This window comes from Amblyomma americanum, chromosome 1 (assembly GCF_052857255.1).
Source record: "Amblyomma americanum isolate KBUSLIRL-KWMA chromosome 1, ASM5285725v1, whole genome shotgun sequence".
NCBI classification, from domain to species: domain Eukaryota; kingdom Metazoa; phylum Arthropoda; class Arachnida; order Ixodida; family Ixodidae; genus Amblyomma; species Amblyomma americanum.
In genome coordinates this window covers 88,229,425-88,255,412 of record NC_135497.1, presented here as the reverse complement: position 1 = coordinate 88,255,412, position 25,988 = coordinate 88,229,425, and the positions used below count along the sequence as shown (strand labels likewise).

The following is a 25,988-nucleotide window of genomic DNA, read 5'->3' as shown; positions in this document are numbered from 1 at the left end:
CTCGTCTCACCATTCATCACAAGTGCAGGCTCTTCCCTGGGAAGATGGTTGCTTTCTTTCAGAGTCATAATTGCCACACCAGGTAGCCGCAACAGTGACCTGGAACGAAATGTTTGCACATTTACGACAATCCTATGTAGCTCCATGCAGGTGTCAATGCACTCCTCGTTCCGAAGAGTGGTCAGGCAATAAAATCATGCACAACAAGAGTTAAATCTGCTGCCGTGTCTGTAACCAATTCAAGAAGTTTAATTATGGTAACAGCATTTCATACAGGCCTTGCAAACCTGCGTGAATGCTTGCTTAATCACTGCCAAGGTCTTCATGAAACTTTTCCCAATGTGCACCCAAAATTAACGCACCTGCTCATTCTTCCAGGGATCTGTAGACCGAATTGACAACTCAGCATATGTATAAATCGTTGTAGCAACTTCGTTCTAGCTCATAATTAAGAGAGGATCTTTACAATGCCGTTGAAGCTATACTAGTGTTTCCACCTGCTGCTGCACTTCCATACAGCAGATGCTCTTGAGATGGCAGCACCAGTGCTAAAAATTTTGGACACTGACTAATTCAAAGCTAAGCTCTCAGACTACATGTAAATGTTTGGAATGTACTTCATATAATGTGGTTCAGAATTGAAATATTTAGTTTTTTATATACTGCACTAGTGTTTAAATGCTTCTGCTTGGAGCTATTCTTTTCTTTTTTTGCTGGAAACCTTGCAGATCATGTACGCTAATAGCAAAGACACATTGGAGGCCGCCAAGCAAGACCTTTACTCCCAACAGCACAAGGGCTTCATCCCCCACGTCGACTCTCTACTGGAGAGAGAAGAAGAATGGGTGCTTCTCTTCCGACTGTCAGCGAAGACACGAGGCCACAACACAAATAATTATTCAGAGGCCTTGATTAGGGTCCTAAAAGACATAATCTTGCACATGACAAAAGCGTTTAATGTTGTGACATTAGCTGAATTCCTCTCTGTTGTGTGGGAGAAATATTTTTTCCACAGAATACTAGACCATGCACACTCACGTATGACTGGGCACATGCTCCTCTATGAGAGGCTTTTAAAGAAGCTGCCAAAAGACACCGAAAAAAACATTAGGTGCAACGGAGATGGGCATTATGTCGTCCCAAGTGGCAGCAGTCCAGATAGCAAGCTTTACACTGTGTACTCTGACATCGGCCTGTGCACCTGCCGCTCTGGTCAGCAGGGCGCATTTTGTAAACACCAGGCACTCGTGCACAAAGTGTTTGGTGGGATCTTCCCAAATGCACCTCTGCTGACTACAGAAGCTCGCTATAACCTTGGAAAGCTTTTGCTCGGAGACAACTGTCCTGGCATTGATTTCTTTGAAGGCCTCCACGAGACACAAGTGCTGCAAAATGCTGCGTGCAGCAAGGCTCCCACCGATGCTCTAGACTGTTGGGACACTCCCTCCACTTCAACAGCTCCAACGACCCAGTACAGTCCTCCAGAAAGTAGGGAAACTTCCACTGCTCAACTAATGAACCAGGTAAGTTATGGTGCTATACATTAGCAAGATGAATTACAGCAACTCTATGTTGGCTGCAGTCATTATAAACCATAGTCATTATAAACCATAGTCAGTGACAATCGGCACCATATGATGACTAAGGCCCATTATTTTCTGTGGTGGAGAATTTAAAATGCTGCGAATTCATAAAGAAATATATGCAACATTTTGCAGAAACCATAACGCATATAAAATAAATACATGCTTATTTCTGAGACACCGCGCATACTCCAAATGTGCCTTCAGTAAAGCAGCATGTGCTGGTTGCAGTTCAGCATCAGGTAATACTTGGTATTCCCTTCACTTGAAGGAAGGTGGTGGTAAGACAATGCCCCCCAGTGCCATGGTGCACAATCCTGCACCTGCTGTCGTGGCCATGCATGCAAGCCGGACAAAGCCATATATTAGTCTGGCATTGGACTGTCACTCAATCCTTCCTGGACAGCCTGGTACCATAAAAGATAAAAACCCATGATTGGATGCTGAGCGTTACTCAAAACTAGAAACTTCGTCACTACCATTAATGCTCCTTTCAAAATATGACAGTATCGTGGCTTTTCCTCTGAAAGAATGTGAATGCACTGTTATTGCAGCCGCCAAGCTCGAGGCGTTCACTTGCTTATATAGATGGAGAGGTTAAGCATATCAAAGCATCAACAAAACTGTGTAACAATATGCTGACTTTTATGAGAATTCAAAACAAACCAGTCCCATTTTTATTACTCTCACACTCTGATTAGTGTCTGTAATAACAAAAAACGAAATTGTCGTTCCTAACAAGAATTCTGCAGAAATGGTTAATTATGCAATTTTCCCCCAAAAGCAAGAAGACCTAACAACGGTTCATGCATATTTTAGACCATGGAGGAAGTAAATTTAAATATAGAGGAGAGCAGAGGAGCCGCCCCACGATCAGACAATGCCCTCCCCCCATATGCATGACGCATCATCCTCCTCTCATTCCTCTCTTAGGCACAGTAGCAGCGCAAAAAAACACACACAAAAGAAGAACTAGACACTGAGAGACACGCACAGATGCTGCGTGCCTAGTTCTTCTTTTGTGTTTTTTTTTGCGCTGCTACTGTGCCTAAGACAAGTAACCAACACGCCCAAGAGCTCGTTTTACTGAATCATGCCTCTCTGCTGCCCACAGCAGCAACAGCCTGCACATAAGGACTGGCGTCCTGCCTCTTAGCAACCATGATTCTGAAGCGTAAAGTAGGCTTATGAATAATATGTTAGTTCTGCCACTTTTTTCACAATACGTTTGGGATACATGGTGCTTCTCCTTACTTTTCCTTCTTACATTTTAGCCACACGTGCATCAAAGAACTAGGCTCATTTTCAATGGGAGGAAGTTTAACGAAGCCTACCGTGCTGTACCTTTGACGAGCATCAGGTTCATAGAGCTCAGTTTTCTCTTCGCATAGAACAGATTGAGACAAGCAGCCCATCGGTAGGCCAACAGGAGCATTTAAGCAAAGAATTGTTTTTTTTTGTGTGTGTTTGCTTTAGGAACTAGAGGAGGACCCTTTCGAAGCCCTCATACAAGCCTTTCAACACCTGAAGGCTGAAGTTGGAAATGACCCGACATGCATGAAGCATACAGCCAGACTGGCAAAAAAACTGAAAAGCCTTCCAAGCAAGCAAAGCTTTGTCACGGCAATGATAAACATGTCAGCTGCAGTCTGCAGGGTTTCAAGGTGCCGAGGCAAGATAAGTGTGCAGCCAACAAGCATCTCAAGGAGACGACCTGGCCTGAACAAAGGTTCAAAATGTGTCCCCCCAGGCAGGCCATCAAAGAAGGCCAAGCGCAGTCACTCGCTGTGCCGCAGTGTGGAGGACAACGTCCCGGCTGCAAAGTGACTGTGGACTGCTGCATCAGTGTGAGTGTGCTTGCGAGTGCAAATGGCAGAATCATGCAGAGCCAACAAAGGGTCACTCACCTTGAAACAATCATTCACAGTGTGGGCAAACCGGCTAGCCCAGACTGCCCACTGATGCAATAAATAGGGGTAGGGGACATGCGCAGGTTGATATGTCACCCTAATCGGTTTGCAAGCTACTGCGAGTAGTGATTTCTTTAAAATGATTTCTAAATTGTAGGGTCCACGCAGAGCTTTCAAATTTGACTCGAATACCCACAAAGACCACCTCTGCAGATCTGCTGCACTAGAATATGACCACTGAAATCATTTCAGGGTCCCTTTAAGCACCACCCAGCTGGTCTCCCAAAAAGATAAGTTGTTGGCTCATCCCCCCCCCCCTCCCCATTGATAAAATTGCATATGCAATATGCACAAGACATGAAAGCTAACACGACAAGTCACAAGAAAAGCACACATGCCTTGCGCAATTGGAGAGTAGCCCTCCCATCAAGTAGCACGTGACTGCGCCTCATGTACAGCAAGTCGCTGGCTTACATCTATGCTTTTAGGGCAATGAGCCATCAATTATGCCTGTGCAGAAGTTCAATGACTACAGACACCAAATCCTGGTTGCATGTTTTTTTCTTTGTAATAATACATAAGACAATAATATACATGAATTGCCATGTGGTATTTGCGTACAACTGCTGAATAATTTACAATCCTATTTCTGCTTTCACACTATTTCATTTTCAGCTTCAACAGGTGATCAATGACTGTGATGTCAAAGTTCAGTATTCGGTCGATGCACCTTCTACAGGAGGTGCAGCGGCAGTACGGCATGGCGGACGAGGCAGTGATAGCGCTGCTGAAGAGTATATCTGAACAGGGAATACCTTTTGTGAGAAATTTAGCGGATAGATAAGCAGCAGTAAATCACTATCAGAGGTAATAAACTACTTAAAGGTCAGTTGGTCAACATTATAGGCTTGAGCTAAATTGCCGTAGAGATGTGTATCAAATCGCTTTTATTTTTTTGCGGCATGTTCCCAAGGAGCACTGAATTTTATTTAGAGCATGCTGGCGTTATGCCAGGCACAGCAACTGCTAGTCTATCAGCAGCGTATGTTGGTCAAGCAAGTGGTAATAGAGGTGGCAATATATCTTATTGTCCCGAACGGCTGCTGAAGAATATTTCAAGTTTCATGGGGCAGAATATTAACAATCATAATATTGCTTTTTTGACTAGTACCAGATATGTATGGCACCTTATGATCGAGTGACCCCATGCCAGTTCTCAAAACCACATTAGTATGTTATGCAGGCATTTTTCTCATTCCTTGTAACGAATGAAAATGTAAATGTAAAATTATTGCCATTCACTTCACATTTCTGTAATTGCGATGGGAACAAAGAGACGGGTTTTTGTTTGAGATGAGAATGGACTGCAAGTGTAAAACATCCGTACCAAAACACTGCGACACGATAAGGTTGCCATGAAACGCATGAAACTGAAGGAATAAGCTTTTTTTTTTTCTGGCAATGTCACTCACAAGAAATTACCACTGTTTCTTCCACAGGTGCATACTTTTAAAGCAGTACACTGCCTTTGTGTAGTTGCGGTTGCCTAAAATTTATTCCCTGTGAATTAGAGTTGCTATGAAGGATGTAATGAACAACATTGTCGACAGGAAAGCACTGAGAGGCAGCAGGCCTTTAAAAGCCATGTTCGTATGCACCGTGGAGACCGATCACCTGCTCCCTTTTGAAGCTAAAGCTACGACAGTATGAAAAGAAAACTGACTTATAATTTTTTTTAGCACATTCACAGTAGCAAGCAACGGCGCCATTCCGCACGCTTGTGCCCAGTGTCGCTGTATCATTGTGAACAAAGCTCCTGTATGGGAGCCGAACATCTCAAGCTCTTAATTAATTCATTTAAGGCCAGTGCTTGCATTCTTTCGTTTCCATCCCATCCGCGACCAAACGATTGCCACAGCTAGTGCTTCAACATCTTATATCTGACGTGCAAGTTATGACTGTCACACTTAGTTGGCACCCATTGTTGAAGAGACACCGTATATTTAAGTTTTTAACGTTGTAAGAGACGCTTCCCAGTTCGCAGGAAATTTAATACTTTAAATTTCCACACGATAATGTTTTGGGTTTTCTGATAGCTTACCTTTTCGCTGGTTGGGTTATTGCCGCAGCGTTGTCACCGGACGAGTGCACCCAAGTTGGTCATGAACTGCGGTTTGAGGTTTATGAAAGCTGTCGCGGCGTTCCGGCGATGACACTCACATATCGTTCGAAGCGAAGAACTACGCTTCGTTCTGGCCATCTCTTGCGGTGACGGTATTCTTTGAACAGCGCTGTGTGGGGCAAATCGAGCCTACGTAGCTCGACTCGCTGATTCCAGTTGCTGAGGGTCAAAGCGTGGTATGTGTAAGCGTTTCATTAACTTACATATTGAATACCTTTGAAAAAATAAAGACGGAATCGAATTAATTTAGACAACTTCACGCAGCACCGAGTTTCTATATTTCAAGCAGTAGCCCATCTGACTTCGTGGCGATCACGATGCTGCTGCCCCGCCAATTTCGAGATCGACAAGACTGGCACTGCATTTTTGTAAAGTATTTTATTTTTATTTTATACTCACTTCACAAAGTGAAGCACTACTTTGTATGCATTTTTTGCAAAATGATTGTTTTAAAACTGATTGTTATTTTTCTGCTAAATTTGTCAGAACTTGTTTTGTTGGTTGCCCTGTTGGGCGTGTTTCCAAAGACCCGAAGTGTTGAGAGTTAGACGAAAACTCGTCTGGTCGGGGACAAACATGTTGACGAACATGTTTTTGTTTTTGTTTTCTTTGGTCGGCGCTCCTTCTTCTTCGTCAACCCGAAGTGTGCCGAGCGCCAGCGCTGCGCAATGGGAGCAGGTGGCACCGTTTGCAATGAAAGCACACCGATGGCGGCAGAGGGCGCTGCTTGTCGGGAGGGAGCTGCCGCAGCAGACGACGCGGTTTTCTCGCTGCGGAAGGCAGCGACCTGGTCTTGTGCATGCGCGATTAACCTGCTTGTGCACGAAATTTTGTTGACTGAGGTGCAGTGTATGTTGTCCTGTGTGGCTCCTTGCACATGAAAGTCGACGCATCCGCTCCTCCGAGCAGTTCTGTGGTGATTTCGTCGGTTTTGTGCGCGCGTTCTGTGCGTGCGTGTATCCGTTCTGCGTGATTTCACCGTGTAGTCAAATCATGGACTGAGCTCTCGATTGTTTTTTTCCCGTGTCCACCACTAAACGAGCTACATGTGACTGGACAAAAAAAATGTCAAAGCCAAAGCGACAGCGCAAAGAGAAGACTTGCTTTGTGCCAATGTGTAAAAGCGGTAACCGCTCGAACTGCGGCACCTCTTTCTTCCTTTCTCTTTCACTCCCTCCTTTACCCCTTCCCCTACGTCGCGGTTCAGGTGTCCAACGATATATGAGAGATACTGCGCCATTTCCTTTCCCCGAAAACAAATTATTAATATTATTATCCCGCGCTCGACTACTGATCCGGAGTTCCCGGGTTCGAACCCGACCGCGGCGGCTGCGTTTTTATGGACGAAAAACGCTAAGGCGCCCGTGTGCTGTGCAATGTCAGCACACGTTAAAGATCCCCAGGTGGTCGAAATTATTCCGGAGCCCTCCACTACGGCACCTCTCTCTTCCTTTCTTCTTTCACACCCTCCTTTATTCCTTCCCTTACGGCGCGGTTCAGGTGTCCAACGATATATGAGACAGATACTGCGCCATTTCCTTTCCCCAAAAAACCAATTAAATTAAATTAATATTATTATCCCCGAGCACACGCATCGCAGCAACCACGTCTGCCAAAGCGAAGACGACGACTGCTTCTGCAACGGCCTCCCGCGCCTTTCTTCCGAACGGGACGCGGCCCCTACGCTTAGAGGTGTGTGTAGTCGATCGCAGATTGATGTCGCGTGGTGTGATAACTGCGTTACTATTCGCATTAAAGTCACAATAAATTTGTGGAGCTCGACAGGATAAAAAAAGCTGCATGAGCGCAAACAAAGATTGAAAAGTAAAAACGGAGAAAAATAAATTTGAAACTGGCCCAATTATGCGCGTTGCGTAGCATGACGTTCATGCAGAACATGTTCATTGCTGGTTCTAGTGTCGGTCGGCTGTATTGGACTACGCGTAGAGTGTACGCAGAGTTGTCCCAAAATGTCTGCTAATATGGGGTAATTGCTTCTGGTCTCAATTTGAGCAGGTTTTTGCTCTGAATGAGTTATGACAACCAAAACACTTTTACGGTTGAGGTGAAACGCAAAAGGCGCCGCCCGTGTGCTGTGTGATGTCAGTGCACATTAAACATCTCCAGGTGATCGCAATTATACCGGCGTCCTCCACTATACGGCACCTACTTCTTCCTTCCTTTCTTCTTTCACTCCCTCCTTTGTCCCGTTCCTTACGGCCCGGTTCCGCGGTGCCTACCGACATATGTGAGACAATTCCCGCGCCACTTTCTTTCCTCAAAACAAAATTTCAATTTTTTTCGCCAAGGCTGTTCTATGGCCAACAGACCCATATCTTCCGGATGTAGTGTGGTACTTACCAAAAATCACCCTATGACAATGACTAGTGCCATGTTACACCGTGTGAGCGGAGTTTTTTCTGGAAAAACATATAAAAGTGCGCAAATTTGTATAGTACGCTAAAACGTCATTTCTTGCAGCAGATTGCACGTATGGTTAACGGAATAATGGCGCAGATCAAGCGACAGGACAGCAGGAGAGCACAAACACACACAAGCGTCAACTTACAACTTTATTGTTTGGCTGCCAATATGCCGAATGGGACCTGTTTATAACTATTTTTATGCTGTGAAAAGCATATCTTGCCGTCGCCAGATATATCTGCAGCGCACGCAGGTATTTTATGCACTAGAAGGTCCACGGTCGATTAAAACTTCATGGGAAGTTTTATTCAACCCCTTTAGAGCGACACAGGGGCTCGTTTAGACAAGACCATGCACGGTGCTCATCGTCTGCGTCGCCTGCAATGACGCCTTTTGCGGTAGTTCCCGCTCTTTGTTTATTTATTTACTTGTTTATTTATTTTGCTTGCGACGATAATCGCAGCATGTGAAGAAGGTCTTGCCCTCGCTAACCTCACACCACGGGGTCTTTCACGTGCAAGGGGATTAACCACGGTTGAAGATGATTATCAGCCACCTACGTCACCACAAAAAGTACAACCCGAAAGCGATAGCATTTAGGAAATTATAAATTTAGTTCAATACATACTCGTCAGCGTGCGCATTTAAATCACAATCGCAAAACAACTCACGATAAAGCACGAGAAACTTACAAGCTATAGATATGGTAAGAGCAAAAGTGTGATTTAGACAAATCAACCAATCGATACAGTTCTAGAAAAGTGCGTAGCGCTTACATTTCTAGATGACATCAAAAAGCACGCAGGCTGCAGAAGGGAAGAGCTGTTCCAAAAACCCCCATAAACGAAAAATGTGCGTTATAAATTGTGCACCGCTTTGGCGAAGATACGGCAGGGGATGCAACGCGCGCCTTCTCTGGCCTGCGTTTCGTTTTTTTTTTATTTCATTTCATTTCTTTTATTCTTTTACGGCGGCTGTCGCACGTGTGCCGCATGGCAAGCACGATGCGGTGTGGGATAGGTTGGCATAAATAGCACGACGGCGCGAAAGTGTGCGCAATTTTTCTCCCGTCGGTCGACATGCAGGCAGGCGATCCGCTGGACTGTTGCTCTTGCGTTGGGATGGAAACGTGTCGCCCGCGCGGGCCCTGAACGGCGTGCAGCAGACGTGGTGAGCTAAAAGGGCGGCTGTGCACGACGACCAGAAGTGGAGGGAATGGAGACGCCGTGTGTTGCACCACCTACGTCACGCACACTGCACACGCTCGCAGAGGATGGCAGCTTTCGAGGAGCTTCGCGCATTAGGACGCAAGAGTACGCGTTGTCAATTTTTGTAACGTGCCTTGTCTTATCTGTTGTGGGATGTGAGCGTTTGTCGCGCTTCAGTTCAAGATTGCTGATCGGAGTAATGGGCCCATGAAAGAAGAAAAAAGAACATATCTGGATGTTTCTTTTATTTGAGATTTTCCGTGTCACTAGCAAAAGTGCTTTCAGTCGAAAAGTGATATTGTCTGTCAAAATATCTTACGGGCCCACGTTAACAGCATTCTGCACCATTTAAAAAAATAAATATAAAATAGTGTCGCTGAATCGAACATTCAGCTAAAATTGAGCAGCTGTCATTTACATATAACTAAGTGCGTACATGCTGAGTACGAGGAAATTGACTACATGCACAATCTACCTTAAAATTCGTGGTAGGGTGAAAACAACGGGTAATTGTTTTTCTAATAGCATTGTGATGGGCAAAACTATGACGCAACGGTCTTCACTGCATTTCCTAATGGAGACGACAACAATACAATTGAGCTCTCACAGAGTTGCTCAATCCGCTCTCACAATGCACTGGCTCTGCAGCAGACCCAATTGCTCGAAAAGGAGCAGTGTCCAACTCATAATTAGGAACACACCTTGGATGCCCGTGACGTGGGCTGGAAAAACAGCGCTAACAACTTTGGGCCGCATGCGAGGCGGAACGAAACTATTTTCAACTTCATTAGCAGCCCCGTCTCGAGTCGCTAAAGACTGTCATCGATTTCTGCGGTGGCGAGCACCCACGACAGATCACCGTCCGCGCCGGTATCTGAGGGATTCGTGATGCACTATGCCGGAACGCCGGAGCAGTTCTCGCCCTCTGAAAAAACGGTTTTGGTCGCGTCCTGAGTCGTGAGTGGGGAGGGGGCGGTTTATGATGTCGCGCGGCCGCGAAATTTTCTACCCCGTCCCGATGACTGAGAGGCGAGGGTACTGCAGAAAGGGGGCACCAGATCCCATCACATCATTCACCTTCGCCGGCGGTTCCGTGGAAGCAGAGAGAAATTGTGCCGCACAAGCAACAGCTCTCCCACCCTCCGGGTAAAGCCCGTCCATAACGTTTTCTATCAATAATCCTACGGCGCCTCCTCCTCACATAGCTCTCCAACTTCCGGTCTTGAACAAAAGCAGGGTTGACTTTGGTGGCTACTTTACGACTCCGTCAGGGGACGAAAATTTAAGTTGGGCTCCCTGGCTACTTTCTGACTAGTTTGAACTTTTATTCTGGTGCAGTTACTAGCCACATTTTTATAGCACCACCGCAAAATTTCGGCGCCTGAGCACTGACGCCCATTGCCAAAGGGTGGGCATACAGTCATGACAGGACTGCGCTTTTTCACTGTGTCGTCCACCATACTCCGGCATGGTGTTAATGCCCTTTTTGTGAGCCTTGGCATACGGACGCAGCAGGCAGGATAGGTGCCACCTTTTTTCCAAAGGCAACCCGGCTATATGGTTTTCCCCTCAGTCTTACAGTGGAGCCCTTGTGCCACCCCCGAGGTCTAAATCTCTGTAAGGCAAGGCGGACTCTTCTCCTCACCTTTGAAGACGTTTTGATTTTTAGGGAAGCCGTAAGGCCTCCACTAAACGAGTGAGAAGCAAACAATGCAGATTGGTAACTTTTGCAAAGACGGTATCTCTACAGCACGGCTACCTAATTCCTTGTTCCTATAAATATTTCTTGACACGTAGGGTTCTAAAGTTTTATAGACACTCTCTCTTCTTTCACGATCTTCGTTTTGTATGCCTTTTTCTGCTGTCAGTCCATCTGGTTTTTTCACGTTGTCTTGTCAGCTCCTCTCGCTTAAAGAGCCCTGTTGATCACGTTGAAGACACCTTCAAAAAAACAGAGGAACAACGCCACTAATTTGCATTTTTCATTATATCCTATTCTTTGCTTTTCACTTGGTATCCTTATAGCAGGAGGTGTAAAGCGCTGAGGCATTAACTGATTGGGCAAATATACAAGTGAACAAAATTAGGTGCCATGACATATTAGCATCCACCGTGCAACTGATATGACATATTAAAAAGGCTAGCCTTGACTGCCCAGGCTGAGAAAGTAAGGTATTTTTAAGGGGAAGGTTTGGCTGTAAAGCTGAGAGGGACTTCAGCGCTGAATTCCCTTCCTTGCAAGCTTTCATAAAGTGAAACATAATCTCGAGAAAATACAGGCGAATAGTGCGGACATCAACATCAGCGCGATGCACTGCCATGCGCATTCGTCACATGCCACACAGCGCAATCAGCATTACGATCAGCATAACAGAAGCCGGGCAGCGGCTCTCCACGTCAGACCGCCCATCCTTGTCCACCTGTTGAGATAATGGTTTCGGTATCTTAGGTGCACGCAATCGGTTCCTAGTATGCATGCTCTGTGGCCAGGTTTCAGTTTCAGATCTATTCTGTGTATTTTGTCGTTATGGCATAAATGACGGTTATATGTTGTCTATAGTGTGCAGTGTCTTTCTGTGCGGAGCATACTATAGTATACCTATACCCAGTGAACTGCGCACAAATTGTGCGACACATTCCTGCTCAAATTCATTCGAAAAGTAAGAAAAATCATTTTTTAATTTCTGACAGTCTGTGTGGCTGTTTAGCGCATATAGGCGCAATATTGAGACTGATAAACAAGCAAATATAAAGGGCACTTTTTTCTAACCGCTTACGGATTTTTAAGAAGGCGCTTATAGTATCATGAATGCCGCCTTCACTGTATACGTATTTGGCACGACACCGAGGCTAGCTGTGGGTGCTGCAGACAGGTGTTCCATATATGTGCATTGTGACGGCTGCCGTGGGCAGCAGGCGCTCTTCTTTGGCAACTGGCATTGAGCTTTGCGGCACGCTTTCTACCGTCAGCGGCCTCGAATAAGCAGCACGGCGACAACGCGCAGATTTTCGCTTTCCGCTTTCCGCTCTCTGCGGCACCTACAGCTATAGCCTCGGTGTCGTGTAGGTACTCTACCACAGACGTGTGTCATCGCCATTACGTCAGTCCCTTCCGCAGTATTGTGGCTGGGATTTGCGCCGCACTCTGGACGTCGAGTTTCCGAATCGGATTCGAAAAGGCTGAAGTTTCAATCGCGAATATCTCAATACCTGTTGCAATTAGACACGTGCTGCTGCAGTTTTTATTAGCCTCGAATCATTACAGTCTTCAAACTTGTGATTGCAATACGCGGCATTAAGTGAAGTACTAAAAAATATAATGACATTCGGTTAATGAATTAAAAATTATGAGACCACTGCGCCACCCGCATTGGAGGAATGCGTAAGTAGTGACGCCTCCTCACCTCTCTTTGCTGCCTTTTCCCCCAAATTAATTAAGTTCCGTCATTGCCCAATTTGAGTCTTGAAATTTGGCGCTACGCTTTAGCTCCGCCCTCTTCCGGTGTTTTCAAATTTGGTGCCACTCTTGCTCCGGCCCCGCCCATTTTTTGGACATTTTTGGCTCTAATTATTTAACTAAGTACCCCACATGCGCCGCATGACTTTCCCTGCGAGATTTTTTTATGGTCTATCTAATGCAACAGTTCTGTTTATTATATCTCAATTGGTTCGACGACAAGCTCGTGATGACACGAAACCGCGAACATAGCCATACAATGCTTACGCATAAACAACTCTGTCTGCTATGTTCTTATCTTGTGTCCGCCGAGCCAAATACACGTTCAGTGAAGGAGGTATTCGCGATACTATCATCGTCTTTTTAAAAACTGAAAGCAGTTAAAAGAAAAAAAAAATACCCTGTATAATTGCTTTTTTTCGAAACTCGTGTACTGACCATTGGTCTAGGGAACCATAATATTTAGGAATGTATCAAAATCGCAAAAAATGATTGTTCACATTATCAGTAACTTTCTTCATAATAGTCACTCGTGGCCTGTTCAAATCAATAGGAACATCCACAGCCTCTTAATTTTATATTAAGATACTCGGATATGCTGATATAAATCCAACTGCAAACACACACATCATTTCTTTAATAATCTTTCCACCACCCACCAGACCTTCTCCTGAACGTTTGGATGTACCTTACAACATACCGTGTTACGGAACACGTGTGGATCGCAGGCTTAGAGTGAAGATTCCCCACGTACAAAAAAAGCCTGCGTCTACCTGTGGAATAACCGGTATTTGGAAATGCATCATTAAGTTATTTTTTTTTATTTCGCATTTTTTTCTTCCATTTGACTACCTGTGTGCCCAAAGGAATTTTAATGCGTCCTTTAACCTTCCCCTTGTCTTTGTTCATCTTAGGTTGTGATACAAGTACCTGCAACATTTTTCCTGAATGCACCGGGACTGTGTTTGCAATCCTCATAATATTAGGTGTTTCTGAGAAGCCCACTAGTAATTAAAAAAAGGATTTTTGAGATAGAGAAGATTTCTGCGGCATATATAGCAACACTAGTGTTGGCGGACGTAAAAAAACAGGCGAATCATCTTAAACTAGTAAAATAAAGCCGGCTACAAGTCACTAATTTCAATCAGGAGACTATTAAATCAGGCATTAAAATTTAGTCCGCCACCTCTGGTATTGCTATACCGCAAAGCGGTTCGGTTTACCTCAAAAACTCTAAAAATTAGTGGGGACCTTACCTGAAACACCCGGTATGTGTCAGTTTGTTCTTTATTGGCAAGTGTCAGTCATTTCCCACTGTTGCGAAATGTAAAACATTCCCTGCTGCAGCTGCCTAATAATGGTGCGTGGCCCGAGTGAAAACGTTACCTGGGCTTTCATGTTGAAAAAAATCAGTAAATAATAAAGGGTAGGTCCGTGGCGTGGGCACACAGCTGTCATACGCTTCCAAAAAATGCTTGAGACCTCTCGCCCAAGCGCGGAAATGTTCACTGTGTTACGCTGGTCCTTTTCATGAGTGAGCAATTGGGCACTGCAACGCTCATCCTGGCATGCTCTCAGGTGACCCGACAACGACTGATAATGGGCTGCTTTTGCAGCAAAAAATGTCAGATATTACACCCGTAGCTGAATAAGTTCCTCTCCTTCTGACCTCCTTGCAGAAATAATTTTTCTGTCTGTCTCAGCTGTCCCGCGCCAACTGCTTCCATCCTCTCCAAACAGATTTAATTTCCTCAAACAGATGTAGCTTTCACTTTGCATAACTTATTAAGCGGACAACGCGTGGAAACGTATAATGGTGCAGAACATTGACCATTTGACTGACACTTGACCGTATTTTCCAAGCATGCATTGTCGATCCCTTACGCCACACCCCTCCCTTCACCCCCTGGTTCTTTGCCGACACCAGCTGTACGTTCCCCTCCCTTGGCATCCACTCTTACCCCAACGTACCCCTGGTTACCTTGTCTGTGCATGATACCGGTTAAAATCAATTTCCCCCTCTTCATTTGTATTCCTGGCGCACATGTCCAATAACCGATATGAGTGCAAACATCTTCAGCAACACGTAAAGTCGTGGCGCAGACGTACAGCTCAGTATACGTGTGCTGGAAAACACCCGATATGACACTTGGAGGCCCGAATAGTTCAGTTCAAAATGGATGGAACTTTATTAAGAGCAGTCACAGACGGAAATTTGTACATTCTACAGTCTACTGAAAGCAAGCTGGCAGCTCAATGAGTAAACTGTTTCGCTGCTACAGCAATCGGCTGCAGTCGTCCAAGTGCGCGTGAGCTATGCAAACACCCAGATTTTTCAGCCATAGGCTGACTGTTCAAACAATGCGGGCAACTCTGCCAGGGCAACCTCGTGCCCAGGTTGACAGTTTTCATCTGTCAAAAACTGTCAACCTGGGCGCGAGGAACGAGGTTTTCATCTGTCATTCAAAACCCCACAAGCCTATCACCCTAGACAACATCCGCCCCATTTCTCTTACATCCTGTCTAGGCAAGGTCTTCGAGCACATAATTCTTGCTCGGCTAACAACGTACATGGAAGACAACCACCTTTTCCCCCACAGTATGCTCGGCTTTCGTTCGCATCTATCTGCGCAGGACGCCCTACTTTAAATTACGCATGACGTGCTTGGTGATACTATCCCCCACCACACTAAAGCTATCCTGGCAGTTGACCTCACCAAGGCATTTGACAGAATTCGACACGATGCCATCTTACGGGAACTGCAGGCTCTACAGGTAGGCCCTAAAACCTACAATTACGCTCGCGCGTTTCTCTCGGGCCGCACTGCCTCCCTGCACATAGATCAGATTACCACATCCCCTTATACACTCGGAGAGCTCGGAACCCCTCAAGGGGCGGTCCTTTCTCCCCTTTTCTTTAACGTTGCTCTCATCCCCCTAGCTCACAAACTGGCTCTAATCCCACACCTAAAGCATACCCTGTACTCTGATGATATTACCACATGGCCCACTCATGGCTCTGACGGGGAAATTGAGGAAACTCTTCAGTTAGCAGCAGACACCATCTCCTCTCACGCGTCATCCATCGGGCTCGAGTGTTCCCCATCTAAGTCCGCGTTCTTCCTAATTAGGCCAAAATCTAGCGCTAACTCGCCCATCCAAATCAATTTAAAAGGATCCCCTATCCCCGTCACACCCGCCCTCCGCATCCTTGGCCTGCTCTTGCAGGATTCTGGACGAAATGAACATACCCTTAAAAGGCTCAAGGCCTCCACGCAATCCGTGTTGCACCTTCTACGCCGAGTGTCCTCCCTTAACAAGGGTTTAGACGAAGCGGACAACATGAAAGTAGTGCACGCATTTACGCTTAGCCGCATTCTATACGCTACCCCATATCTCAAATTGAACCGCACGGAAACCGAACGCGTGAACGCAATGATCCGCCTTGCGACTAAGGCAGCCCTAAACCTACCTCGTAGCACTAGCACAGCCAAACTTCTTGCACTAGGCATGCATAACACCATTCAGGAACTAGTTGACGCGCACCTTCAGACACAGTACCTTAGACTTGCCACGAGCGCGACTGGCCGCCATATACTCTCCTCCCTTCGCATCAACATACCCGCTAACCAGTCAACCCTTATACCCATCCCTCGACACATCCATGCACCTCTCGTTGTGAAACCCCTTCCTCGAAACGTCCATCCCAAATATCACATCCCTCGCCGCGTAGCTCGCGCTAATGCCCTCCATAAGTATTATGGGCAAGCCCACGATGCCGTTTGGGTAGACGCCGCATGTACAGCGCATGAAGCTGCAGCAGTTGCCTACAATCCAACCCTACCTCACCCCCTAACTCACCGTCTTCCCTCGGGCTCTACGCCTGAGGAGGCAGAGGAGACCGCCATCGTCCTAGCCCTTGCACATTCGGGCGCCCAATACATCTTCAGCGACTCCAAAACGGCTCTGTCCAACTTTGCCAGGGGCAGGATTCACGCCCCTGCCTGGCAATTGTTGAACACTCCTACCCAAAATTTACCGCGCAGGGTAGAGCTTCAGGGGGTGCCGGCTCACTCTGGGAACCCTGGAAACGAGGCTGCCGTTAAATTGGCCTGAGGTCTGATTTGCCGGGCTCAGGACAGTCTCGATCCAGGATTCTCGAGGGAGGGGGCGCACACCTTTGCGGAGCTCACGCAAATACCCCGTTTGGACCGTCGGACTTACCCTCCTCCCCACCCCTCTCTTACGCACTCCCAACAGATCCTCTTCAGACGCCTCCAGACCCGCTCTCTGTCATCCCCTCAGCTTTTATCCCACTATTGCGGAACATCCCCTGCATGCTCCCTATGCGGTGACCCCCACGCCACACTCTCCCATATCCTTTTCGGCTGCCCTGCTGACCCTCCCCCGCGGGGACAGCACGCCATCTCGAGCTGGGATGACTGGGAGGTCCTGCTTATGTCTGCAGACCCGACATCGCAGCTTGCTGCGGTGACTCGGGCTGCCGACGTCATGTCCCGGCATGACCTACTTGATGCAGTGCGGGACCGCGCAGTGGCCCAGGGTACCCAGCTGGGTCTAAAACTCACTTGCTCAACAAAGTTTTTCTGTCTGTCTGTCTGCTCATCTGTCACTGGTGGCCAGAGATGTCCGCACTGATATGAGATGAGGGACCAAAGAAGGGGCCGTACATAAAATAAGAAACTGAATACTGCTGACTTATATGGAAGCGCCCTTGTCTCAGGTGTGCGAGGATAACGTCCAGATTGCTGGAGTTGGAGTTCAGCTGTCATCTCGTAAAGAGAGACGTCGGTTCTTTTGCCGCTGTCAAGCTGCCCTTGTCTCTTGAAGATGCATCCCTTACGCTGTTCGGGCGTGCGACACAAGCAGGATGAATGCGAAGCCGTTATCATCAGTGGTGAGAAATTCTAGCGGGCTCGCATAATATATATTATCGATGTCTCAATCTGTAGCCGCTTGCATCGCACAGACAGCATCACACTTATATGCGGGAGAGAAGATGAGCTTTAAAGTTTCCCCTTAGTGAAAAACGCGCAAAACAGTACCTACACAACAATAAAGATGACTGCCATTGCCCAAATGAACAACCATCATACAAGGACGAGCGTTCCAGCGTCCCCAGCGCAGGCATTTTCCTCTTTTCGTTCGAGTCAGTCAAGTAAGTTTCTGTGTGGTCTATTTTTTATCAAAAAGCACGCACTGGAAAGTCTTGTCGCTTAAGGGGTGAATCCGATCGCTTCATGGGGAACTGTTCTCAGCGCGAACAGCGTTGCCGGTAAACAGCTATCCCTGTCTTTTTTCCGTTCATAGCACAACGCGCGCAGAACCCTTTTGAGCACGGAGTGCATTTTCTCGACACTGTTCGACTGGGGATGATATACCGGTCTGTATATTAGCTTGATATCGCACCTCTTCGAAAAAGGTGGTTGTTAAGGAGCTGGTGAACACGGTTCGCTTATCCGCCTGAATCTCCGCGGAAAAACCGATTCGTGCAAAGGTGCTGAGCAAAGCGTCCACTATGTCTGAATAACTTAGTTCTTTGAGGGGGACTGCTTCAGAGAATTTGTTGCTGGACACAGCATGGTAAGGAGATACTTGTATCCTGATTTCGACTGCGGTAGGGGCCCTACCGTGTCGATCACTAACCGCCGAAAAGGCTCCGTGATCACGGGAACCAATTTCAGGGGAGCTTTTCATTTGTCTCCTGGTTACCCGACTCGTTGGCATGCGTCACACGTCTTCACGTACCGCTCCACGTCTTTGAAGCACCCTGGCCAGTAGCACTCCATTAAAAGTCGCTCTTTCGTTTTGTTAATCCCCAAGTGTACCGACCAGCTGTTCCCATGACACAAGCTCAGAAAGTGAGCCCGGTATTTTTCCGGAATTGCTAGCTGATCAAACGTCTTGCCTTTGCGATCTCTGTCGTGCCTGTACAGCAGTCCGCCTTTTTCGAATATCGTGATGTTACGCCTCGCTACGTCCTCTTCCACGGTAGCGTGCAGGCGCCTCCAACTAGGGTCGTTCTTTTGCTCTGCCTTCAACCTCTCTGTCTATTTCCAAAAGCCGCGAAAAACTGCGCGAAGTGGGGGCAAATACTGATGCTCCGGTGGGCTCTATTTCCTGCGGTTCCCTTGGCCCCGCAGCTGCGTTGATGTCGCCTGATCTAGGGACAACCTCGACCTCTTGTTCAGCCACTAGGTTTGGCTCCATGATTTCAGGTTCTGCTCCGATTTCCGCCTCTCCCTGTCCCGGGTCCTGTGTTAACTGAGCGGCGAGCTGGCGGGTTTTAGAGCGCGTTAGTGCCTGTACTTTTCCTTCTCCAAAGATCTGTCCTCGCTCACGCAACAGTCGGTCAGACCGGTTTCAGAACAGATAAGGATATTCCAGCGGAACTGTTTTCGAGACGGCTGCCTCCGTCATCAGTTTTCCAAACGGGCCTGAAATCTCAACCCTTGCCATAGGTAAGCAAACACTATGTTCCTCCAAAAACCTATTTAATCCACGTTACTTCTCCCGTGAAATCCTCAGACGTAACATAGGATGGGTCCACTACATCCATCGTAGCCGCACTGTCCCTGAGCACCTTACAAGGCTTGCCATTTACCCCTAACTCATGAAGGTAGGGGCGAAGCAGTTCTAGGTTTTCATCACTACCGTTTACATACAAGAACACCATTCGCTGGTTTCTACATCTTGCAGCGATGTGCCCTTTTTCCTGGCAGTTATAACACCGCAACGGTTGCCTGGCCTCGAACTCCTTTTTCCGCGCCTTTTCTACCCCTTCGTCCTTTGTTTGACTACCGCTCTTCTCTGAAGCATTTTCGGTGACCTTTTTTTGTGTTGAACCCTGTCCCACGTTTCCATTTAGATACGGTCGTCTAGAAGAAAAATACGTTCCTGAGTTAGTTCCTCTTTTTGACTGGCCTTCCTCCGCATTCGCCTTTCTCCGCGTGGAGAATTCGTCTGCGAGTTGAGCTGCTCGCTCGACTGTCTCTACCTTTTCTTTGTCCTGCACCTAGAGTTTTACGGATGGTGGAATGCTGCGGAAAAACTGCCCCAGACAGTCGCACTCAACTGCCTTGTTCTTGCTTTCGTACACGCCTGCCCCCTTAAGCCACTCTACAAGGTTGTTTTTCAATGTGTACGCAAACTCCGCATAATCCTCATTGCTCTTTTTTTGTTCCCTCCCTAAAACGCTGCCGAAATGCCTCAGCTGAAAGGCGATATTTCTTCAGTAGAGCGTATTTCACCTTGTCATAATTTTCCGCATCCTTTACGCTAAGTCTGGCGATCACATTAGCCGCCTCGCACGGTAAAAGACCTAGAAGGCGTTGTGACCACAAGTTCTCGGCGATTTTCTCTTTTGGCACGCCCTTTCATATGGTGAATTCCAATCGCAGGCCCGGAGCGGTCTGCACGCTCTGTGACAGGGCGCCTGAATCCAGCGCAGAGCGCGTATCCTGAAATTGCGATTGCAGTACACTTGCTCTGGCCAGAGCATGCAGGCCAGAGCATGTAGGACGCCGCTATCGCCGCTGAAAAAGAACGTCACGCAAACTTCCGGTTGGGTCCGCCGATTTCGGCGGAGCAGTCCCGACTGCTCGACGGAGCAATCTCGGCTCGGCAACCGCTCCCTGTCTACGATTGGAAGACGCGATCCGTGCCTCAGATCTGCGTTTGGAACACAGTTGCTCCGAAAAGAGCAGGAAACGTTGCTCCAGAAGTGCTCCAACTCTGCGATTGGAAGTCACCAATAGTTAATTAGGTAGAGACCGACGCCTTCGCCAATCTTGTTGGGATACATCCAATTGTCTGTACGGTGATACTCTACCCTGTTTAATCTATCATGAATGTTTGCTCCCCCGTTTTGGGCTGCCAGACGCGGGCTTTCGAGTTGGAGCTCCATCATTTTCAGTTGTCTCTGTTCGGCGGCTTGCTTTTTTTTACCATCTGCTTTCATTTTTCTTTCTCTGCTTTCTTTTTTTGCCATTCTAGCTCTTTTTTGCCAACTCTTCACCTATCAGGAACAGCTCTTCCTTACCAACCTTCCTGAAGTCCATGATCGCTGCCTCAAATGGTGGCTTTGCCCATTCACTAATGTTCTATGGTTCTGTGCAAACTACACTGTGCTACACACACCCGATTACCAGCAGTTCAAACTTTTTACCAAGAGTTTTAAGCCTGGTGAATAATAGAACAAAGACAAAGCGCTCACCCGTACATGCGGAACGCTGTTACCTGGTCCATCCCAAGCGCTGCCAACCAGTTGTTGAAGGTGGGGATCGGGGTCGCTTCTCGACACAATCTCGGTCAAGATGACGCCCGCTCCGACCCGGACAGGAGTGCCGCTGAGTGAAGGGTTCGTTAGTGGAGAAAGAAGACGGTTTATTTTACATACCTAAAAGCTTTTGAGTTCAGATGTGAGCTGCTTCAACTGCACCTGCAGTCCAGCTTTATAGACCTCCTGCATGTTTGTAAACAAACGAGGTGGCGCTGCAGTCGCTAGCGAGCTCGTGGTAGGCAAAAGGTCGGGGAGTGGCGTCGCGGATAGGTGTTGAGCGCGGGTTTTCAAGGCTTGTAGGCGCGTTTCCAGTTTCTGCGAATCATAGCAATGGTCGATGCTTCCAACTTAATAATTTGTTGAAGTACACGAGCTCGCGTTGGCCACGTGCGGCCTATAAAGAGAAATAGTTTGCCACTGTATTGTGTATGTGGTTAGTAGTAAACATGTAGAAAGCGTTCCTGCCGTTTATGCGCTAGGCATTGAATAAAACAAGTTTTGACACTGTGCACTAGCCGGAATGATTTTACTTCGGGATAATAGTGAGGGGAAGTACTGGCCTTCTTTCGTCGGAGCAGACATGCGCTCATCGTCTGCTGACATACGTACGTGTCGCGCTGTGCGAAAAGTGGGGACCGCGTCGTGTCCCTCATCTCCTGTCTCGCTTAGCGCTGTTTTTAGCCGCATGACCACACACCAGCCAGGCCGACTTGTCCTGTTATTAAGCTGGTCGATTTGGTGAAAATTTTTTATTTCTAGAATTATTTTCTTTCCTAGCCCTGAAGTCTAGTTTCGTGACGAAAAATTATAGCAAATTATTGAGTACAAATTTATAAAATACGCTTTTTAGAAGTGTGGTCGTCAAAAATTGTGAGGTAATTTCTTTGATTTCAGTGCCGCATTTCTTTGACCAAAGCGAAAGCGAAGATGCCATAAACGAGGGAATAAACTTTAAGGTTCGTTTTGTGACCTCTCACATTTTCTGCGACTGGATCACTCACCTTCGTAATTCGCATGAAAATCAAATGATTCCATTTGTCGCAAACTATTCCTGAGACGTTGAGGAGCGTAATAAATCTCTCGATTTTTTCTCTACACGTGCAGTACTGTGTTAGTTATTTCTTGTAAGAAGCGTTTTCATGTAACTATGCATGCATAAGTACTTATCATATAGAAAAAGAACTAATCGCGTCATCGTAATGAACAGGGCTTTATGTACATGCTGGCATAAAAAAAACCGCACTATCTACTAAATTATTTGAGACCATGGGGGGACTTGACGAAGGTGTTAATTATAATTACCCAGAACTGCACCAGGTATAGCTATAAATAAAGGGAATTAGTGAAACTAGCGTAGGAATTTCATATTTGCACCAAGTTTAGTTACATATCGCATGCATGAATAACGAAAACACTTTTCATTGCCGCGTCCCCTCTCAATCTCGCCACGTGTCTGTTAGTAGCACGCCTTCGGCTGCTTCTTTCCAAACAAGCTTCGCGATCATGTACTACCTCGAGAAACATGACACATGCATGATGCAATGTAAAAGCATATGGCGTTTAGCACACTTAAGGTACGCTATTCTAAGCACACAAACGCGACCGCGCAAGATTGACACAACTTACCAGACTTCTATCTACTCGAATGAAATAATTACCTCGTCAAATCAAGAAACAGTTTCAAGTAAATATTGAATGTCATAAAACGCGCCATTAAAACATGGTGTGCTATTAACAAAAAAACGCATTACTTGGGGGCGAGTGAACCTGTCGGCGCCCCGTGCACTCCGGCTCAAGGTGATAAGTACGTGTGCAGCTGCATATGTCTTTTTTTTCCTTGAGAAATTATCAGCCTACTATCCTGAAGTTCAGGTGAATGAACGCAGTAACTCGCAAGTTATTAAGTGCATTGAGTGGCAGTGCCTATCGACTCCCAGACTTCGCGCTTTACTACCGCGGCCCAGTGCCTGTTAGCCAGTTTCCGAATGCGGCATTTATGCGCGAGAAACCTATCGAGGCTAATTTAATATTTTTATGCTACTACGCGGATCCAGCAGTGACGCAGCTGGTCAATACATGTTGCTTCTGCAGTGCACAGGCTTGAAGCAGCTGCCGGTAGCTGCGGCAGCTGCTGTAGGCACGGGCAAGCGGAACCTGTTTTGCCTACCATGCGAAAGTCGCTGCTAACATCAGCGCCACCGCATCTTCGTGACGTTGCGGGGTGAAGGAGGTCCATACACTGCGTCTTCCCTAAATTCCCCAGGTAGGGGAAGCCCTCGCCGTGGTGGGTGCGGCCAAAACTCACTTTCCATACAAACAGGCACCTCTGCACACATGGACACGCCCCTGGCATAAGTTGAGCACGAGGGAGAGGGGTATGCGGCCAGGACCCCGCAGGGCTGGTAGGGACGTCAGCTGGTCGGCCCGCTCTCCGCCGATCGGCGAACTTCGAACAAGCCTAGGCGCAAAGCCGGAGCGCCCCGTCGGGAGATAATCCCCAGTGGTTGTGACATTGTTGATGGCCGGCGAAGCCTGTGGACGAGCCGCCGTGGCGATCCGTTCCCACGTCGGTGCTGTGTCCGGGAAGCCAGGGGTAGTCGGTTCGGTATAGACGCCGGGGAAAATCAGAAGACAGCCGGAACCACTTCGCTGGCGGCGGCGACGACCCCTTAAAGGGATTTTCGCAGAACCCTGCTCCCCGCTTGTTCCACGCCACGACCGGGCGAGTGTGGTAAATGCGCCCCGCAGAGACCTGGCGAGAGATGCTATCTTGGTGGCAATCTCGGGACCCGCTGGTGCCAATCTTAATACCAGCTGGCGTCAATTCCTAATAGAGCCTGGGCCAAGTGCGCACCGTTCTCCCATGCTCCCACTAGTCGATGTACACCTGCTCCATGCGAAAGGTACGTCTTGCTGCAGGCTATAAGGCACCCGCTTCTTAGTATCCAAGCAAGTAGAGCGATGTTCGGGCTGCAAGACGACCGCGGCTGTTGCAGCTCAAACATGGCTCGGTGCTGCGCCATGGAAGCAGCACTTACAGCAGTGCAGCGGCGTACGCCGTCGAAGCTCTGCCGAGAACCGTGGGTGCGCGTGCAGGGTCAAGTGGAAGCACCCTGTCGCCGCACCAAGCGTTAACGTTGCAGTCTGCAAAACACACCGATCCTATCGGTTTCGGCTCCGAGCTCCGTGTCGTCGCACAGCGAAGCAGGGCAGGAGGAATGCTTGCGACTCGAAAGATGCTCTGCTTGAACGGGTCATTCGCTCTGGCGACTGGTGCGGAACGCCACCCGGGGGCACGAAAGCGGTGAGCTGCCCTAGAGGGAAGGCAGCTCCCTTCATCTTAATTTTTCTGGAGGTTTACCATGCGATTTACTTTTTACCATGCCAAGATTTCCGGTATTTCGTACAAAAGTGCGGTTTTGTACACAAAACGGTTATGATTGCAAAACAAAAATTCAAAACTAGTGATGCCTTTTGAACGCATCGATTCCAAACTTTTGCCGACCGGTTGGTACAAGTTTTGCGTTCTACAGCAATAAAAATATATTTATGAGAAGCACTCCGTTTTGGAGGTTATTTGTTTCGAAAAGTATCCGCTACGTAACTAAGACCAGCTTTGGCAAGCAGGAGGAAAACAAGCATACACAGCTGTTTCCTCATTCCTCGTACCTTACTAGTACCGCCGCATTCTATGTGCCTGCAAGAAATAATGGGCAGATTTAGGAAATGCGCATCGCGGGCAACGTATACGCGTCCCACTCAATCGTCATATCCGAGAACGGGAACCCGACCGCGGCGGCTGCGTTTTTGTGGAGGAAAAACGCTAAGGCACCCGTGTGCTGTGCGATGTCAGTGCACGTTAAAGATCCCCAGGTGGTCGAAATTATTCCGGAGCCCTCCACTACGGCACCTCTCTCTTCCTTTCTTCTTTTGCTCCCTCCTTTACCCTTCCCTTACGGCGCGGTTCAGGTGTCCAACGATATATGAGACAGATACTGCGCCATTTCCTTCCCCCCAAAACCAATTATTATTATTATTATTATTAATATTATTATTATTATTATTCCGTACAGTCAATTAAAATATTTTTTTCGGACCTTCACGAACTCTTGACGGTGATTTGTAAATGTGTCATGTGTACTCAGCTGGAGCAGAAATGGGCGCATTTTCCCGGGACGCGTAGCACCTTTCAATTCGTTGTCTGATGTCACACTTCCCCCTGCGTGCAAGGGCCCGTAAGCGACGTCCAGGAAATCGTCAAGGACGCCCCTTTTCATGAAGCGATGAAAGGTACTTTTTGGGTGTTATACAGAACTAGCTTATCAGGTTCATTTCCTGAGCCGTCACAAATGTGTGGGCTGGTAGAGAACCTGCACGTTTACCTTACGTTCCTAATTGATTTCTTTCTACGCACCCTCATCTTTGTCTAGGCTGAACCAAAAACTGTTAAAGCTGCTCATTAAAGGACTCGACTTTGTAAACCATGACGCCTCCCTATGACTTCTTCGGATCAGACTATGTAGTCTTGATATGCCCACTCCGACATATACCTGCATGCAGCTGGTACTTCCGGTTCGCCAGCGACTCTATTCTCCGTTCGGATTACCTTCCCAGTACCCCTCATCTTGGCGTGCCGCTCACGTTGTTGTTTGCCGCTCACGTGCTACCGGGAGTGATTACATTTCTTTTTTTCTTTCCCCTTTTATTGCACCGTACTGCTGCCCCCTATGACCTCTTTCAGAGTAAGAAAAGGTCATCTACAGCCTGTTGGTCCCCTTCAACCTATAGACTTACCTCTTAACCTGTTTCTTACGTTGGCCTCAACTTCCAGAGTCCTTTCCCGACGTCACATACAAACAATAACTGGATTGACATTACAGCTTACTGGGAGAACAGGTACGATGTGACACGCGCGTTAGCCA

General features: G+C 47.4%; 1 protein-coding gene across 1 annotated transcript; it reads left to right on the top strand.

Annotated features, from left to right (window-relative positions):
* Positions 1–976: 976 nt before the first annotated feature.
* LOC144113180 (uncharacterized) lies at positions 977–4,019 on the top strand. Its single transcript, XM_077646121.1, has 2 exons — positions 977–1,523; positions 3,060–4,019. Exons 1-2 carry the CDS (start codon positions 1,041–1,043, stop codon positions 3,408–3,410), a joined length of 834 nt encoding a protein of 277 aa, XP_077502247.1. The 5' UTR covers positions 977–1,040; the 3' UTR covers positions 3,411–4,019.
* The last annotated feature ends 21,969 nt before the right edge of the window (positions 4,020–25,988 follow it).

Coding starts and splice junctions, on each gene's coding strand:
- LOC144113180 (XM_077646121.1), top strand. CDS start 1,041: ATGACTGGGCACATGCTCCTCTATGAGAGGCTTTTAAAGAAGCTGCCA. Junction 1,524..3,059: donor CTGCTCAACTAATGAACCAG/GTAAGTTATGGT, acceptor TGTTTGCTTTAG/GAACTAGAGGAGGACCCTTT.